At 40.5% G+C, this 19,115-nt stretch overlaps 1 protein-coding gene across 7 annotated transcripts in view; it reads left to right on the top strand.

Moving 5' to 3' along the window:
• Window positions 1-19,115, top strand: part of pak5 (p21 protein (Cdc42/Rac)-activated kinase 5) — a 63,936-nt gene that overhangs the window by 27,139 nt on the left and 17,682 nt on the right. For 4 of the 7 annotated variants that reach the window (XM_020091621.2, XM_020091618.2, XM_020091617.2 and 1 more), the window contains exons 2-3: window positions 1,489-1,712; window positions 3,546-3,590. In XM_020091621.2, the coding sequence (XP_019947180.2) occupies window positions 1,509-1,712; window positions 3,546-3,590 (249 nt within the window). In that variant the 5' untranslated portion in view covers window positions 1,489-1,508. Of the gene's footprint in view, window positions 1-1,488; window positions 1,713-3,545; window positions 3,591-8,335; window positions 8,856-19,115 lie in introns of those variants that run through there. The other 3 variants (XM_069515014.1, XM_020091622.2, XM_020091623.2) reach the window with 3 other exon arrangements.

Raw genomic sequence — 19,115 nt, 5'->3', positions numbered from 1 at the left:
CAATAGGCTCCATTCACTGGCACACCAACAACAGCATGACATTTTGTTCCTGTGACTGGACATCATGCACCCACCCAAACCACAGTGGGATTTCCAAACTCTCGGTATGGAGGCAGGAGCAGTGCAGTTACCATGCATGCCGTGTCTCTTACAGTAGCTGCATACTGTGAACCACTATCACACCTCATAAAAAAAAAACACTTTCACTTCAGTGCATCAGCTTGTTTTTATGATGTCTATATTATATAACCAAAGTGGTCAATTGTTTTTCTAGCATGTTTTTGTCGCTTGTTCATTTTCGTGTTTGTATCTTGCAGCATTTTGAGGCAGAGCTTAGCATAACAGCACAACAACAAACGTTTGGTATAAAACCAGTGCTCGCAGCCAATCAGCCTGACCGACCTGGGAAGCTTTAACCATGCAGCTTGCAGCACTGATTGGCACAGCCTAATTGATTGCTGTGTTGTTTTTTTAATCATCAGAATGATTATTAGGGAGTGATGAATAGTCGGCGAGATATTTACAAAATCTTGAGGCATGTTTTTTGTTGCACACTCCACAAATAGTGATGTTTCTACTTTTACAAGATTTTATGATGCATTTTATGGTTTGCTTGTTAAGTTGAGCTGGAGGGAACAAACTTGTTTTAATGACATTTTACCAACTCTGTCACCTGCTTAAAAAAACTCTCTTTACATGGAGGAGGCATTAATCAAAACTCCGAAAAACCCTACGACTGTGCTAATTAGATGTCAAAAACAACAATTGCTTGTGCCCTGGTGTGTGCAATATTATATGATGCATGTCTGTTATATCATATTTTTATATTTTCAATTTGATGAAGCTTTGGTCCAAACTGGATTAATAAAACTTGCCTGTGTCCACTCCACCTGATAGAGTCACACCTCCCACATACAGCATTCATTAGCTGGGAACCAATTCTGATGCCGCCTCCTTCGTGGACTGAGTAGACTGGAAGGTCGAACCGAAATGAGACAATACAGTCTGATTGATGTTACCAGCTTGTTACCCCCTTACTGCTGTCCTCCAGCAACAGAGCTGCAGTTTTACCCAACAAGAATGTTTTAATGCCCATTGGTTTACAGTGTACGGTTTGGTTGTGTTTAAGCCTGATACTTCAGCATTGGACGTCTTTTCACTTGCATCATTACCTCTTTGAAAAACAGATTGCAATGAAATGGGATAGGTTGGCACGAGAGGGATCCACCCATTGGATCTCGAATTTGTGGGACGCATTTGGAGAAGCCTTCTGAAATGGGAGAGCCTAGTCGCACTGCTGTGATGCAATTGATCTTCAAATGCAGCTTCTGGAGCTAATGTCATAATGCTAGACAGAAAGCGGAGAACAGTTTGAGGAAGACAGATTAAAATGAAAGAACTTGTGTTGCCTTTCAGAATAAGAGTTGCAGTGCAGCAATGAGTTTTGAGTGTTAATCTTCAGCTTTCTTCTTTCGTTCTTTCGTCCAGGTTTGCCAGGGTTTTCCAGCATGTTTGGGAAGAAGAAGAAACGGCTGGAGATCTCCGCTCCGTCTAATTTTGAGCATCGGGTCCACACGGGCTTCGACCCGCGGGAGCAGAAGTTCACCGGGCTGCCGCAGCAATGGCAGAGCCTCCTGGCGGACACTGCCAACCGGCCCAAGCCCATGGTGGACCCCTCCTATATCACCCCCATCCAGCTGGCACCAATGAAGGTAGAGAGTGAATAGACAGAGGGCTTCAGGCCTGACCACTGGGGGACAAATCAGTAACAAAGACTCTTTATTTTTCTGTTTCTCACCCACATCTGTCCTCTCTCTGTCTTTATGTATGAATTTATATTTGAACAACCCTTATTTCCATCCACTGTCTTAAATCTGTTAATTTTACTTTTCTTTCTTTGCATTCTCACTCTGTGTAGCTGTTTTTCACTTTCACTATTCACTCGTTACACTATGTTGTCTTTCCTCAGAGGCAAAATAGAAAATTCTCCATTGCCACCTGGCTACTTCACACTGTTACATTTTCCATTTCACATATAAAATTATAGTCATATCAATATAAATGGTATTGCTTTAAAGCTGCATTTCTTTTTATATTAAAGTAACATTGAATGAGTCCCTCATACAACATTTAACCCATCAGGACCTAAGGTGCCAAATTTAAAAGCACTCTAAAACCCTAAAAGTGATAGAATTGCCAACGTTTACGAAATGTTTTATTAATTTCCAAAGCAGATAGAGACACGAAAGTTAAAAAAGCATTTGATAGCTGAAACATTTGGATTTCCTTTTAAATCATTGCTGTTTCTCCTAAACTTTGTGAACATAAAAAAACAACAATGAAACCAAACCAACCGAGACCCCGTCTTCTCTGCTTTAGCTACTGTTACAATACAGTGTCGTCATATTTCAATGGTTTTATATCAAACATAAAAAACATCCAACACATCTCACTAGCTCACTAACTATCTCAGCTCAGCCTCAGAGAACAGAGGTAAAAAGAAAAAAAGTTAGAGTCGAAATTTGAGTATCTGAAGACCATTTACTGGAGCAAGGGTTTATTTTATGTTATACCTTATTCTATGAATTATCAAAAAAAGACCCAAAACATAGTTAAATATAAGCCAGTGAATATTACATAGATACTTTATCCAGACTTACGATACACAAATTTACCACAAGCTCTTGATAAACTCAAAGTGCTTCTGCCCCCTGCTGGTCAGAAATTGCCTAATGCAGCTTTAATGAAAGTACCTTATTAATTTTATGTATTAAATCAAACCATAACCATCACAGGCCTGAATACAAACTGAGGTCCCTTTTCATTCTGCTCTATTTTGCTTCCTTTCCCACCCTTTGACTGTGATTGTGTGTCTCCTCTTGTCTCCGAACCTTCTGAGTGTCTCCTCTGATGTGTTGTTGTTCATTGGTTCTTCTGTACATATCACATTGTCCTATTTGATCAACTGAAATTTGATATAGATAGTTTTAGCTGTCATTTATAAACGTGAAGATTAATATTTCTCTGCACCTTTCTCTGGGTTGTAGCAGAACATGTGATTGTTTTGTACTGTGAGGACCTTCTCCTGCATACTGCAGGTTGTATTAGGCCTCGTGGGTCTTCTCAGGGTCACTGCTTAAACTGTGACTTTTCTTTTCTCGTCCATTGTACTGTCTGTGGTCCCATCTTACTGCGTGCGACCCATTTTCCAACCTCTCAGCGGGCCAGTGCCCCTCAGCTATGAACATAGGGACCCTTTGTCTCGTGTGTGTGTTACAACACCTGCTTACACCATTTTTGTTGACCTTGATAAGATGTTAAGATCACTCGTCCCATAACCAACTCTCTTCTTATCTTTATCAATGCACTACTGTGAGCATTAAGCTAACTGACTGTTTATATATTCGTCTTTGAGGAACCACTTACAGGTCTAATAATGTGCTCAGACATCCACTAAAGTCCTGTAACAGAGAACAGCAATATGCCACAGGAGATATCTCTGAAGAGGGGGAAACAAGACAATAATTCTCTTGCTCTCTTCACAGATATCTCCCAAGAAAGTCCGGTCATCCGAAACGCCGTTGCCCAAAGTATGACATCCTCTTCCCTTCTGTTTTCAACCCTCCTTTCTTTTCTTTTCTTTTTTTTGTTCAGCCACAACTTCGCTGTTTTGTTTCCACATCTCTCCTCCAGTGCCTGCTGTCATGCATTCAGGTGGAGGTGATGTATCAGCAGGAACAGGGAGCAGCGCTCGAGAATGACTCCACACACATGACATAACTACATTGCTCTGCCAAGTCTTTTCTTAGACTTCATCTCCACTCTCCTTTTGTTCCATCCGCATGAGCCTCCCCAGAAAAGACCAGATTAACCTTAGCAGCATGCACCCTTGTTTCTCCCCTTTGCTATAGAGCACCATTGATAATGATGATGATGATGATAATCATAATGATGATGATAATGGTGATGATGATGGGTGCTGAGATATGAAGTGCATGTTGCCATGACAACTGATTCTGCTGTGTTGTAGGCCACCAGAAAATAGGTTATAAAGGGTTTGCACGTGCTAGAAGGACCCTTTCTACAACTCTCCTCTCCTCTCCCCTCTCTCCTTTCCTCTCCTGCCCTGTCCTCTCCTCTCCTTTCCTTTCCTTTCCTGTCCTGTCCTGTCCTGTCCTGTCCTCTCCTCTCCTCTCCTCTTCTCTTCCCTCCTCTCCTTTTCTTTCCTGTCCTCTGCTGTCCTCTCCTGTCCTCAAACATGAATGGGTTGAAAGAATGTGATATATTTCAAGCAAGTTTTTTTTTTATACCTCTGTTTGGGGCAAAAGAAACAACAAAGATGGCAGAGAAAGGACATAACAAGTGACTTGATTCAGAATTTCAGAGGTTGCATGGATTTACTGAACTTGAAATTCCAAAACAAGCTTTAGGAGTAAAATACTGGTTTATTTTTTGTGTGGTCATCTTGACGTCTGCCCTCAGTTTTTTCCAGTTTATTTGGAAATTTCTGTGCATATGAGAGAGAAAGACAGTGGAAGGCTCAATTAACAGGCTCTAACAGGGCACGGCCCATACCTGCCACATCTTTTTATAGCTCAATGTTCATCATGGTAAACATAAAATATTTGACATGCTCCTCATTAAGCAAATTCATTGGACGGTCACATTTTGGCCTTTTTAATACACAGAGATATTTCAGATTGAAAAACTATTACTATTGTCACATTGAGACTTTAACACCCTGCCCACCCTCAAACAGATATTTGGTAAACAAATTTTGTCCTTTTTCCTTATTCTTTTTTAAAAACACCTTCCAAAGTATCCATGTGCACATGTAAGACAGAGCATGCTCACAAAGTTCTTCTCTGGTATTTAGATAGAGTACTTTATTCATCCCCGGAGGGAAATTAAGTTTTTTGTCGCATCATTGATCTAGACTTTATCGCCACCGTCTGACATGCTTTTGTAGGTGTTTTTGTTCTCATCTGGACGGAGATATTTTGTAAAATGAAGGTCGGAGATTTGTTAGGGTTTTAAACAAAGGGGAAAATATCCCTTTCAAGTAATAATTGCAAAAAGGACAAACAAGTATGAAAGCAGTCTGTATTTTATAACTGTATATACTCCTGGGATACTGTTAGTGGATTTCAAAAATTTTATATTAAAATGAGCATTTTCAGTATCAAAATCACCCAGACTCCCCTTACGGTAAAATACCCATCCGAAGTCTTTATTAAGAAAAGTATTTTGAAGTGGGGGTCACTTCACTCCCGTGTGAAATCCAGATGATCTTGCACTGCTCTCCTCTCAGCCGTGTGCAGGCACAAAGAATACAAATTAGCAAATGTGGGTAGAAGTCGTATGCAAGTGCTAGTTTAAAATTGCAAATGAAGTAAGCTCCTGCTCAAATAGCATCAGTAACACAATTCAGTTCTTGCTTTCTGTGAAAACCTGTTCTCCACTTACAAATCCGTCTTTACATTTTGTTCAAAAATGTGCTTTTTGGATTTTTTAAATTGTATTCACTCCATTCTTTTTAGTTGTGTGTGTGCACATGCATTGCTAGTGAGTCTGTCTCTGTGTGACCCTGACTCTCAAGGTGGGCCGGGATATTTATAGTGTCTCACCCATGGCCTGATATCCTTCTCCCCTGGTTGCCCTGACACTTGATTGACACAAGGCTTCCTCTGCTTGGCAGACTCCCCCAGCTTTGTCCACTAATTGTGTTTGTCTGTGTGTGTGTATGTGTTTATGAACACACCAGGTGGACATGGATGAAGTGGTTTCCAGGCTGGCAGACTTCCAGTGCTGTCCCCACCTAACCATGCAGAGAAATAGTAAACTGTAAAAGGTCAACCAAGGTGTGTGTGTGTGTGTGTGTGTGTGTGTGTGTGTGTGTGTGTATGAAATAACTACTACCTCTGCCCTCTGGCTTGTGCGTTCATCGTGCATTCACCCGTCTTGTACTCTTGTTGTCAGACTGCTCTTCACTGCTGAGCTATAGTTTTGCTTAAAGCTTTGGCTCTCATCTCTATTCTCTCCCCTCTACCTCCCCCTTCTCCAGCCCTCAGCACACATGCTAATCCAAAACTTGAGGCCAACACCGTGGCCTTACAGTATATTTCCATGTTTCAAACATTGTGCTCTTATAGCTTCTCCAAGTGTACCAGAAGTATGTCAATGCAAAACACGTTTTTATGTTGCATTTCTTGGTTTGATGTCGATGTGCAAGGTTCAAGTGTGTTTGTGTAGGTGGGTGTGTGACACAAAGGACTACATGTGTGTTAATTTGTTGCATTCATTAGCACTAGCATTTTGCTGTGGTTATTAATGGCAGCTCCATGTTGCACCTTGACCCTGACACACTCAAATTGCAGACTCCTGTGGAGCTGAGGAGGTAATTTACCGGAATGGTGTGTGTGTGGGTGTGTCTGGGTGTGTGTATATGTGTGTTTGAGTGTAAGCACACAATCTGTTGACATGCATGTATTAGTATTTGAGGGCTTGGTCCTGTTAGATCTCCTTGTTATCTACTCATGTTTCCTCAGCCATGGCCAATATTAGATGTATGGGTTCTTGTAAATGAGAAACAGAACAACGACCTGTGAAAGAAAGACGCGTAAATGCAAAGATGTGAAGTTTTCCTCTCTTTTTTTTCTTTTCTTTCCCTGATTGAAGATTATGATTTGTGGGTTTACAGTAAACCATTTTTCATGCCTCAGCTAGTGGCCTGAGACATTATGTTTTTGTTGTCTCATTCTTGTGAACATGATATCTCCGGAGGGAATCTCTAATACGACAGTCAGTTTTTAGTATCTAGAAAAATGGGTCAAAACTTTTATAACCCGACAATAGCTGTTACAAAATAAAGTGCTTAAAAAAGCAGCATGAAAATAATTAATTAAGTTGCAATTAACAACAGAGCTGTTTTAATGGGATTCTAATAAACAGCAGTAGTTGATATCTTATACTCACAAGGTCAGGGTCAGTAGTAGACAATGTTGGATTATATTCAGACAACAACAGTAGAGATGCATAAACTGTACATCAGTGTCAGTTTGCTGCAGAAAGAGTAAATAAGCTAAATGAGAGATAATGTAAGTCCATTTAAATTTTTCCTCCGATGCATGATTTACATGGAAGCTGTTTAAATACTTTGTCTTGATCCCAGGGCTATCAAACAGCCTCAAGGCATCGACATCAGCATCAGTGAGCTAGATAGAGAAAAAAGAAAAAACTACTTGTGAGGATTTTATAGAAGACCAGCTAATTCCTCGTCATGCTACATTAGCTGTAGCAAAAGAGAGGATAATAAGTGGACCTGGAGGGATCAATGGAATAATTTGTGCATCGTGATCTAAGTTGGATATTTCTCCTTATCTTCAAATAACATGTTCCCCCCCTGAATGAAGTCGAATCCACCCCTCTGATATCTGAACGCATGATTTAATTTTGCGTTGTCTCTGACAACAAATCCAACAGAGCACTAACAGCTCATTTTTTAAAAATAACACCTACATTTAAACCATTTTTGATTAGTTTGTATTTTGACACTTACAGCCTCAGTGTGAGTAATGATATCACTTTCAGCCTCACGCCATGCGAGTGAGACGTTAATGTGAGAATAGTTTTACAGCTCGAGTGGATCCACAGGTTTTCGTGATTCAGTCATGTGGGTTTAGTGATGAATGTTCAGCCACAGTTGGTTCTATATAGATATATATATAGTTATATAGCTTACTGCCTGCATTTAGATTACACATTCCAAGTAACATGACCTGAGTCTGCAGGAAAGGAACCAATTCTGGTGCATGTATGGTGCATTAGAACTTAAATTTACACATGCACGTTGATTCTGTGATGAAGGAGGCTGGTGCATATGAAGATAATCAGATATTTGAGTAATGATGTTTATATTCGGGATATTAGGGTGGAAAAAATATCTGATACTGATACGTCAGCTGATATGATTTAGATCCCTGGCTTAGTATCGTTTTACACTCTCAATAAACTTTGAAGTGTATTATTTAATGAAAAAGTAGTCTCCACTGCCATTAGAGGTGATATTTCAACAAAATATAGCAGTCCTTGTTGAGCCTGTATTCTTTTCTTCCTCTTCTCCTTTGTGATTTCTAAAATTCCCAGAAGGACTGCTGACAACCTCCAGAGTCCACTGCCTACCCGGTGTAGGTGGAGAGAGCTGCTGGTGGTATTTCAGATTGCTGCACAACAACATCTCGCTGCTGTCAAACCCATTATAGCCTCTCTGAAAATATCTCAACCATAGATAAAAATGATTCAAAATGCACCCAGATTTGTTGGGTGCATGGCTGGAAGATGCGTATTTAACAGTGTGAAATGTTTACTTTAATTCATGCATAAAAGTTGTATTTCGGTGACTTTAATGATACAGAATGTTAATGTTGTCACTGTGGCTCATAGGGAGACAAAAGAGGCGACAGCACATGACAGCGGGCACAACAGACAAGGTGATAACTGGTACAGCGCTACTGTAAATGTCAGTAATAGCACAGCCCCCACAGCCCCCACAGCCCCCACCAGCATGATAGCCTGTGACAGAGGTGGAAACTCGATCATTGAGTCGTTGGGTTGCTGTGGGTGTAGACTGCCCAACTTGCACTCGATCCAGCCTGGAGGCATGCTGCAGCCGGGTAGAGCCACAGGCCATGGCAGGGGGGCGAGGAGCGGCAGAGATCAGGGCCAGGGCGAGTTGGATGAACGAGGGACAGAGAGAGCCGGTGAGAGCAAAGCTGACGCAGGTGGTGGGAGTGGTGAGGACCGAAGAGGCGGTGGCAGTTAAACCCCAGGCACAGACGATTCATAAACAGTTACAGGTGGGCTGTTGGACTGTTTGTGTTTTGGAGCAAGCCAAGGCTGCATACTGGTATGCTGGCTATGCAGATTTGACTCTGCAACAGGTCTCAGCTCTCACTGCCAGAACTTTGTGAAAACACACACATCAGAATAAACACTGATGGTGCAAGATTGTAAGATTTGTAAGATTGTAACGTCTCTGTTCAGCATTTATTCTGCTGTTTAGTGCTGACTCCACAGAGATCAGGTGTTTAAAGGGGCACATATTTAGACTGTGGTAAAACCTGTTTCTATTCTTGCTGCATTTTCGACACTAAACTGTGACATTCCATGAATTATAGCCGTGCAGTGAGGGAGCAGGTTGTTTTCTCATGTTTCTTGACAGATGGAGACTCGTGCTCTGAGTGCTGCACGGCAGAGTTATTTTCGTAGCTTTGCTGGGTTTGCTGCATGTATACATATGGAGCGGAGATAGTGTTTCTGATTTAACAGGGTCACCCAGTCCTTGCTTCAGGGGTAGAAATGCTAACTTGTGTCTTTATTGAACAGGGAAGTGGGCCGTTAGGGCTCTGACATGCACGCACAGAGTTGCCAATTCGAGGAGGCGTTTTATTGCAGCATGTATTAATGATACTGAGCAAGTTCCAAGACAGTGGACTGCCCAGACTGAGAAGGGAGGAGGTTCTGACAAGAGGTTAAATGTGAGACACGTTCAGAATCTCCCTAAAAGTTCAAGCTCAAAACCATATCAGATTTTTTTTTTTTAATTTTTTGTAGGAAGATAAAATATGGATATAAATTATTTACAACAAGTATCTCCCCCATCAGACACACACACACACACACACACACACACACACACACAGTATTTTTTTGTGTAGAATCTGCCAAACTGCATCTGTGCTCCTCCTCCAGCTCATCATACACAATGACTGTGGCACTCATTTAACTTCTTAATGGACAGAAAAGAAAGTTGGACTCTGTGATCGATACCCATTTTAATTTCAAGTTTAATTTGAATTCGGCTCAGTGTGTGTCACACTCCATCTTACATTGATCTATGATGAAATTGGTCAAAGCACAAATTGACTCGAAGAAAGATAACTCCTGATTGATATGTGTGTCTGAGCAAGCATGCATGCACGTGTGCGCGAGCACACACACACACACACACACACATGCAAACAGATAGAGAGAGCATCTGTCTTTCTTGGCACTCAGCTGAAGTGGATGGCATTGATTTAGACCTCTCTCATTCCTTCCTCCTCTCCACTCCTCCTTCTCTTTCTCACTTTGTCTTCTTTCTCTGCTGCCATTCACGGTCACACTCTCACCTCTCACAGAGGCTGCAGAGCCACAGTTGGCGGGTTGGGGTGGAAGGGAATTTTGGCTTTCAGTGATGTGCACCACACCGTGCCAGGGCAGCTCAAAATGTCCTGGCTAACAACCATCCTTCAGTGTCTGAATGTGGGCTGTTTTGGAAGGACATTTAAACTGTGAATTTTAAATAGCAATAGATTGTTGCAGCGGGAAAAAAAATATTGTGATTGGTGTGTCACTCTTTTAAAGCTGCAAGTTTGTAATGGAATGTCAGCGCACTCCAATTTCTTTAATGAAAAACTGTTACTTTTCAAAAACCTGAATCTTCTTCAACACATTGATACCTTGTGACCTATGAATTGAGTATGAATGTGCTTTTATCAGTTTAGTGCGGATCTCTGCATCCTTCTAGTGATTTCAAAATCAGTGTGAGTGAGAACATTCATTCAACATTTGTTTCTCCATCAGCACATGCTACTTAATGACTGGACTTGCAGTAGCCTCGTGTGGCCAGAAAGACACACTACAACTTGCTGTTTAAATCATTCCTTTTGCCCATTCTGAAAAAATATTGAATGAAAATCATGTTTTGACGCGTCTATCATCACTTCAGCTGCAGTGAGTGCAATAAGTGAACATTGCTTTTTTATTCATATTATTATTTCATGTGAAAAACTCATAATATTACAAGAAATACGTTTATTGAGAAAAAAAGTCATAGTATTTTAAAGAAAGATTAAAAAAAAGTTTGGGGGAAAGAACCTGCGCTCACCAAAGATTCACTCTCCCTGAATCCAAAATCTTGAACCCATCTCTTGTTTCTTGAGAGACTATGTTTCCCTCTGAATAGCACACAGTTGTCACCAACGTGACCTCACAGTCAACCACAAGTGAACATTTCCTCCTCCTCAAAACAGGCAACTTTCTCCAACTCTGTGTGGTTCCTTTTTCAGAATACACAGTTTCATGCACAATCTTTCCTCTCAAATTATTAAAAGTCCTGATATTAATGATGATGTGATGCTAATGAGCCAAAAGTAAAGTATTCTGTTATTTGTGAAACCTGTATAACTCAACAAAGTGCTACACATTCCTCATGACAGGTCGATCTTCTTAACTTCCCCCTGCTAAATAACATGTAGCCTTTTCCCTTTAAGCTGCCCCAATATTCCATCTAAAAACTCTTAAGAATTTTGACTTGACATTTTAATTTTAATTACTTTTAACTGTTTTCACTGTCACATTCAGTTTTGATCTTAAGATGCTTTAGCTCCGTGAGGCCGTTCTTAGCTCACTCTACATGTAGCTACATGGTACAGTATAACATTGAGTGAAGCAGAGGCAGCTGAATGAGGAAAACAGAGTAAAAAGTGAGAGTGGGATGAGGATGGTGGGGGTAGTGATGTGTTGTAGGGACCTGTAACAGACTGACAGGGCTCAGACTAATGAGCACTGTTGTGTAATTAATCTATAGCGGGCAGCTGTCTGTTTATCTGCCTCTGAGTTGACAAGAAGATAACTGAGGGACGTCTAATTGATCCCCTCCTCCTCTTCTTCTTCTTGCTCTCTGCCTCCTCTCCTCTCTCCTCCTTTACATCAGAAAGTTTCTCAGACAGTGACAGACTTACTTGGAAACTCCTTGGAAAGAAAAATCATTTAGTTTAAGTCATTTATCACACAGGGAAAGACAGAGTGCTGCTGTTTACTGGCTCTTTTTATTATCTTTTTGTTATTATGTCCTATGCCGGCTATGTTTCTGGATCAGCCTCAATGTGCCGGTGCGTAGAGGGTTGTCCAGGCTTTACTGGACTAATATGCTTAAGGTCGGGGGATTTGCTCTGACTTTATGTTTGTATTTCATTATGCCCCCTCAGCTAATCCATTTTGCTGGAAATCATCCCTCATTCCACGTGTTTGCACCCTGTGTGACTCATGGATCCCAGAGCTGGTAGTCGAGGCTCTATACCCAGCTGAGGTCAGAGGTGACTGGGTCACACTGGCCTGAGCTGCCGGGAGCTGTGGGGGTCGGAGGCTTCGTGTCAATGGAGGAAAACATAGACACAAATAGTAGCAATGCCAGCTAGAGGCTGGGGCTCTACAGTCTGCCTACAGCAGCATGAGACACAGAAACGCACATGTACACAATACTTTCTATACATATGTGCACACACATTAAGCCCAGTGAAAACCTCCATCACAGGTTTCCAAAAGTAAACACACCTGCACATGTGACCAAAAAAGGAAACCCCCTCGGCTGGAGAAATATGCTATTCAAATATATAGGTAGATAAATAGGTTATTCAAATAATTTTAAAATAGGATGTCGGTTGTTTAATGGGTTGTTCCCAACCTTTTTTGCTTATGACCCATGTCTCCTTTTAAGAAGTTAATCTGAGAGTAGAGAGAAGCTTGTGTAGCATATTGTACAGTGTGTCAAAATGATGTCGAAGAAATCCAAAGATGTATAAGTCAGTTTGGATTGACCTGCAGAGCAAGCAGTATGCTATGTTTCATATTTTAAAAATGTATTTTGCAGAATGAAAAACCACATTCCTAACACCCCATAAAATTGCATGAAAATGAATCCAGTCTAAATACAATTATATGAGCGTTCATGTTATTCTCTCTCACACGCCACTGTGTGTGAGAGAGATTGTAAACTGTGATTTAATTATTACATATAATTATTTATTAGTTCAACTTTGAAATATATGTCTTCCAATAAAAGATACAATTCACAGATTTAAATATGTACAATGTCATTAGACTTTTTAAGGTAGTTTTAATTTTAGCTTGACCATTATGATCTCTTTCTTAAAAATAAAATAAAACATAAAATCATATTATAAGACCTCCATTCATGTGTTCCACTTGAAACAATTCATACAACTTTCTTAAAACATTTAAGATTTTATTTAGGAATCCATAAAATAATGCAAACCCATAAAATAATGGTCTTCTGTAAATTTACTCTCTATAAGGTACGTAAGATATAGATTCATAACATTTTAGTCTTAAGTCACTTTTAGTGTCTCTGTATTAAGATCACATTAGTCTACTAACTTTTTTGACTTATGAGTCAAATATCAAAGGACCACTTGACTTGATGAACATTTTTTTAAATTTAACATTGAGCCTCTCGATTTTCCTTCATATTGTTTGTTTTAAAGGTTTTTTTTTCGAAAGAAAAATATTTCAACTTTTTTTATGCAGACAGAAATGTCCCTTAGATGCAGAAACATTTGCTGTTCCACATTGTCTGTAGTGAAATACATTTCTAGTCAACCTTGACTGTTACACATTACATGACAGTATTTCTCTTCTGTACAGCCTCCGCTCAGCGTGTTGAGATGATGGTTATTAGCTTCTGTAACTAACAGGCAGCAGGATGGCCTGAGGAAACAGGTCAGCTCACAGCCTATTAATCATGGAAATGCTCCAAAAACTCCGCTCCTTGAATAATAATTTTATTCACGTTTGCTGGGACCTCATCTAGTTTGGTTAATAACATGTCAAGAACTGAGAGTGAAAATGTTGCACGTCCTCTGCTGAAGTAATACAGGTGGGTCAACCTGTCAGCCTGCATACTGATCTGAGGTCACATCCCACTGGGGTTTCTAGGTCAGGATTAGTCCTTGTAATTAATAACTGAGATCTGAGATATGTGCCTCAGGGAAACTTATTTCCAGAGGCCTCACTGCACTTTGTCTCTTTATCAGTGAAATTAACATCCACATCATTTTATCGCATGCTTCTTTTAATTCACAGTAAATGTTCTGGTTCATGTTTGAAATACTGAGTCGGACCAGCAGAGGGCAGCAGAGCACAAGCCACTTCCTTCTTCTCACAGAAATTAAAGAAACATTGGAGCCGCCATGGGAGAATAAAACTTATGGCCCCTTTTTAGATGTTTCACATCATAAAATCTTTTTTTTAATCCCTGAGGTGACAGGAAAAAACAACTGCGTGGTGAATTAGTTTTGAGATGATCTTTAAACTATTCTTAACTCAATTTGTTTATGCAGTTTTTCATTTATTTCCTTGAAAGGAAGTTTGCATCATTGCACAAGTAAAGGGTAGGATATTGGTCAGGGGTGAACCCATTTTGCTGTGGATCAGGATCAGGTGGCAGATCAAGGATTCTCACAGAAAAGTTAATGGATCTTGCTCAAAATCTGGCATCTATGGAAGACTGATATCAATGAGTGTGTGCAATTTGGTGCAGCTCCAAATAAAAGTCCAGATCTATTGAATATAAATGGTTTCATTAGGGGACTGTTGGGCCTTGGCAGAGCTTTGTGCTCTTCTGAGTGTCATTCTATTTTACAAATGTTCTTAAAACTACTTATTGTCCTGGTGATCAGTGCGTCTTAGAGAATGAGTTTGGAAGGTGACAAATCAGTTAATAAACCTCTTGTGCTTTTAAAACCCGACATCAGACATGAAGGGATAATGGGACCATGTGACCTGGCTGTGAAAACTTTTAAAATAAATTGGACATGATTCATGATACATTTTGATCAGGGGGGGCAGGTTCCTATTCCACAAATGATGCAAAATCATCCACAAACTCTATGGGAGAGAATACATTTGTATCTAGCTTGTTAAAACTGTTATTACAGCGCCACCATGAGGTCAGCTGACTTAATGGTTTTGGCAGTTGTGGGTAATGTGTTGAATGTATCTGCCAAGTCCTTAAATTTCTTAAATCTATACAACTGTAAATGGTGATAATAATAATAATAATAATAATAATAATTATGCCACTTCTACTACTATTACTTCTACTACTCCTATATCTAATTATATAGATATTATATATAAGAACAAATATAATCATCACCATTATAATAATAATAGTGATTATAATGATTTTTTTCCAGTCCTGCCTTTAACTAAGATACTTTACATAGATAGGTAAAAAAAAACACAGAAAGTAAATAAAAGCAAATAGCTCAAAAATATAAAACATTATAACCACAGTAAGATGTAATATTTATGGAATGATTACATTTGCAGCACTGCTATTATTTTAGTTGTATAGCAGCTTGTTCCCTTTACCTCGTTCATCCAGCAGAGAGAGATAGAGGATAAGAACATCCTATAATCTCAGTACTTACCTGAATCGTGTGAGATCATCTGTTTAAATCCATGTTACGTTCAGCATGAATACACACACTGTTGAAAAATGATAGGAGCGATTGTCTCATGCAGTATCACCTGCATAGATGAGCCTGATACAGAGCAGAGATAATACACGCAGCTTTTTTTTATCACTGAGTGATGGATGCTTTTACACAAACACCGTCTTTGCTCTTTGTTTATGCATCTGCTGTGGTGGTTTGATCATTCATTAGAACTCTGTAACACTGTAGGTCATGTTCTGTGCTTATCGAGACTCTCAGCAGAGAGTCGTGTGTAGAGTCTTTGTCTCAAGGGCTCGCTGATATTATCTTTCTCAGACGGCAGTGAGGAAGCCTCTGTTCACAAATTGGTAGCTGATGCAGAAGGATATTGCACTTCAGTTGCGGCAGTGGTGGCACAGGAGGGAGAGCGGGCTGTGCATTAATTGGGGGGGTCGGTGGTTCGATTCCTCCAGTCCCCTCCGGTCTGCATTTTGAGGTGTCCTTGGACAAGATACTGAACCCCAAATGGATTAGAGCTGACAAGAATAGTACATTTATCATTTTGTGTGTGTGTATAATTACCCACGCGTGCTTGCTTGCTGCAGTGTGCTTCGTGACAGAAATTCACAGAGTAGAGGTGGTGTCTGGGATTTAATAGAGACAGAGGGAGACGGAGGGAGACTGTTGAGATTTGGAGGAGGAGAAACAAATACACTCTTTCTGTTGTACTAATACATGTTTCATCATATACGACTGTATAGAACAACATGTCAACAAACATGTCCCAGTGGGAAAATATGTGGATCTACAGTTTGTGTATGTGTGTGCACAGGCAGGATTTGAGAGTGGGTGTCTTGAGTAGGCGTTATTCCACAGCTTGTGTGTGTGTGCGAGGCAGAAAGAGTGAGTGGGGGTGTGGTAGGTGATGAGCTTTCATGTGTAACTAAAGACACACGAAGAGGAGGCGTTACACACCTGCTCCTGTTGTGCATGTGTGTGTGTGTGTGCCAGTGTACATACTGGGTATGTATTTGATTATGTGTGTGTGTGTGTGTATATATAGAACTTGTTTGCCATTCCTATCCTGTATTTCATGCAGGTGTAGGATTGCAAACTGGAAAATATCTGCAGAAGTTAATGGATTAAACCTTGCAACATTTCAACTATATAGGGTTTTAATCAGTTAACTGTTCACCAGAGATAATAAATTGAAAATATTTGAGTTCCTGAATCCTAGTCGGACAAATATATAGATATATTGAAGGTGTCACAGTGAGCAGTGGAGATTTTGAATCAGCATATTCACTGTTTTCTGCTATTTTATAGACTTAATGAACTAATGGCAATCAGTCAAGCACATACCTCCACCAAGGCCCAACAGACCCCTTAAATTCAGCCAAGCACCAAATTTCACACTATCATAGATATCGCTCCTCTAAATATGTCCGATTATTATAATCAAGATCCATTTGTTATCCCTGTGGAAAATAGAGGAAATGTCAAAAGTGTTCAAGAAAGTGATTTAAAAAAAAGGTTGGTCCACCCCTTTATTGTTCTTTCTTTGCCCATGTTCCCTCCTGCAACCAAGTTCAGTGAAAATAAGTTCAGTAGTTTTTGCGTAATCCTGCTGACAAACAAACAAAGGAGGTAACTGGGGTTGTGGTCAGTAGAGCGAATACCTCAGCCAAGGCCCAACAGTCCCCTTGAATCCAATCAAGCTGCACAAAGTTTCACATACTTCTTGATATCAGTTCCCTAAATATGCCTCATTGATTTTTATCAAGGTCCATGAATTATTCCCTGGGAAAACATCCTATCTAGCTTTGTTAAGGAAAGTGAGAAAATAAAATCCTGGATCCACAAGTTTCATAGAAATGTGTTCAGTTGTTTTTGTGTTATCTTGCTTACAAAGAAACAAACGGACCAACAAATTGGGTGAAAACCTCCTGGTGGAAGTAATTCATTGAATGATAGACAACAACAGATAAATCAGTTAGTGTTGGCCTCTTCATTGAGGGAAAGTCTGACATGAAGAATAGCAAAGTAAACAAGTAAACACAGAAGTAATTACAACACGCTGACTCATGAAGCCTCATATAGTTTGTTGTGGTGATGAAGAACCAAGTCATGTAAACATAAGCATTTTTACAGTCAAGTAATGTTTGAGCATATTTCTTTCAAATGTTATCTCAGAAATGTCAAAAAGAGAAGTATCCAGAGTATTTCGCTTTTTCAGTAGATTTACCACATTTAAAAGCTTTTTCATGACAGTTGCCAACTTTCTCCAACAAAATTCACCTGTGAATTCGTCTTTGAATCAAAGGCTTTCTGCAGAAGTAGTTTTATATGCAGATTCCAGCAAACTGCAGACACTAAATCAAATGAAACTGCACTGTGCACAGCTCCTCCTCCTCCTCCTCCTGCTCCTGCCTCACAGTTGTCCCGGGACCCTGCTGTCCAGTGAAGCGCTGCCTCCAAACCAGGGTTGTGGCTAGGAGTCACAGGAAGGGCAAGCTCATTAATTATCTCCCCCTCTCTTCCCTCCTCCATCTTCACATCACATCCTCCCTTCATTACCAGCAAGGTTAATCCCCCCTTATCTCCCAACGAGCCTCATTTTTCATGGCTCCTGTTCCACGACACTCCCACCCCCTCTCACCCCTTCAGCACCCTTTCCTTTCCGTGATTCTTCTCTTTCTACGTTCAAAGCTGCTTCTCAGTTTCTTCTTCGCTGTTTTTGCATCATCGGCCTATTTGTTGGTCACTTCTCTCACATATGCTATTTACTCTGCTCATTTTCCATCTGTTATCTTCCCATTATCTTCTTTCTTTTCTTTTCCTTCCTTTCCTCTCTAGTTTTCCTTTCCTTTCATAGTTTTTCCTCTCCTCTGGTCTTCTTTTCTTTCCTTTCCTTTCCTCTCTCTCCTCTCCTCTCTCCTCTCCTGTGCTTACCTTGAACTGGCCATGGTGAGTGGAGAGAGTAGATCTATTACAGCTTATCACTAAAGGACAGGCCAACGCTGCACGCCAGTGAAATATGGCTGCTGTCACAGCCACCGCTGAACACAACCTGTGCACAAGGCTCACAGAGCATCGAGGACGGCGGTGGGGGAAGTAAGAGGGGAGAGGAGAACGGGGGAGGGGGGCACGGAAGCCAGTATCGGCTGCCTGTTTCAAATGAATGTAGAGATTTCCAGGGCCGATGCCCGGCACGTTTGACAGTGATTTGGCACACAATTAACCTGGTCTCCTTCTCCCCTCTGTCCCCCCCATCACCTCCTCAGCCTTCATTCACCGCCTTGTTCTCTCGTCGACTCTCTCCAGCCGCTGTACCTGTCACGCTCCGTGACACAGTCTTATTGATTATGAACCAAATGGAGATGATGATGTTTTATTAGATAACTGACACTCCTCTCTGTAGTCTGCCAATTGAATTAGCTGAATCACCAACATCCATATAAACGTGTCAGCAGCATTTATTTTGGTAGCAGATTGATTTACATGCATTAATATCCTCTATGACACAAGTCTTATTTCCTAAAGAAAATGCAGTTTAACAAAATGAAACAGACTGTTCTTATATGTTTTGTGGTTTTATGAGCATGATAGATTTTTACTCTTTGACCGGTTTTAAAGGACCATCCATCCTGCAGCCTCAGCCTCTCAGTCAGACTTAACTCACAGCTTTTATAGGCCATTTCACCTTGGGTTCCAGTTCATGGCACCAAGCAGCCAATGGCTCTTACACAGAGGAGAGCAAGTGAAGTGTTAAAGAAGGAGAGGCGGAGATGTACCCAGTCACAAAATAGAGGAGAGAAATAAAGTGTGGAAGAA

Source organism: Paralichthys olivaceus, chromosome 19 (genome assembly GCF_024713975.1).
Source record: "Paralichthys olivaceus isolate ysfri-2021 chromosome 19, ASM2471397v2, whole genome shotgun sequence".
Lineage (NCBI taxonomy): Eukaryota > Metazoa > Chordata > Actinopteri > Pleuronectiformes > Paralichthyidae > Paralichthys > Paralichthys olivaceus.
The sequence above is the reverse complement of the archived record's forward strand: the minus strand, read 5'-3'. Positions and strand labels throughout refer to the sequence as shown.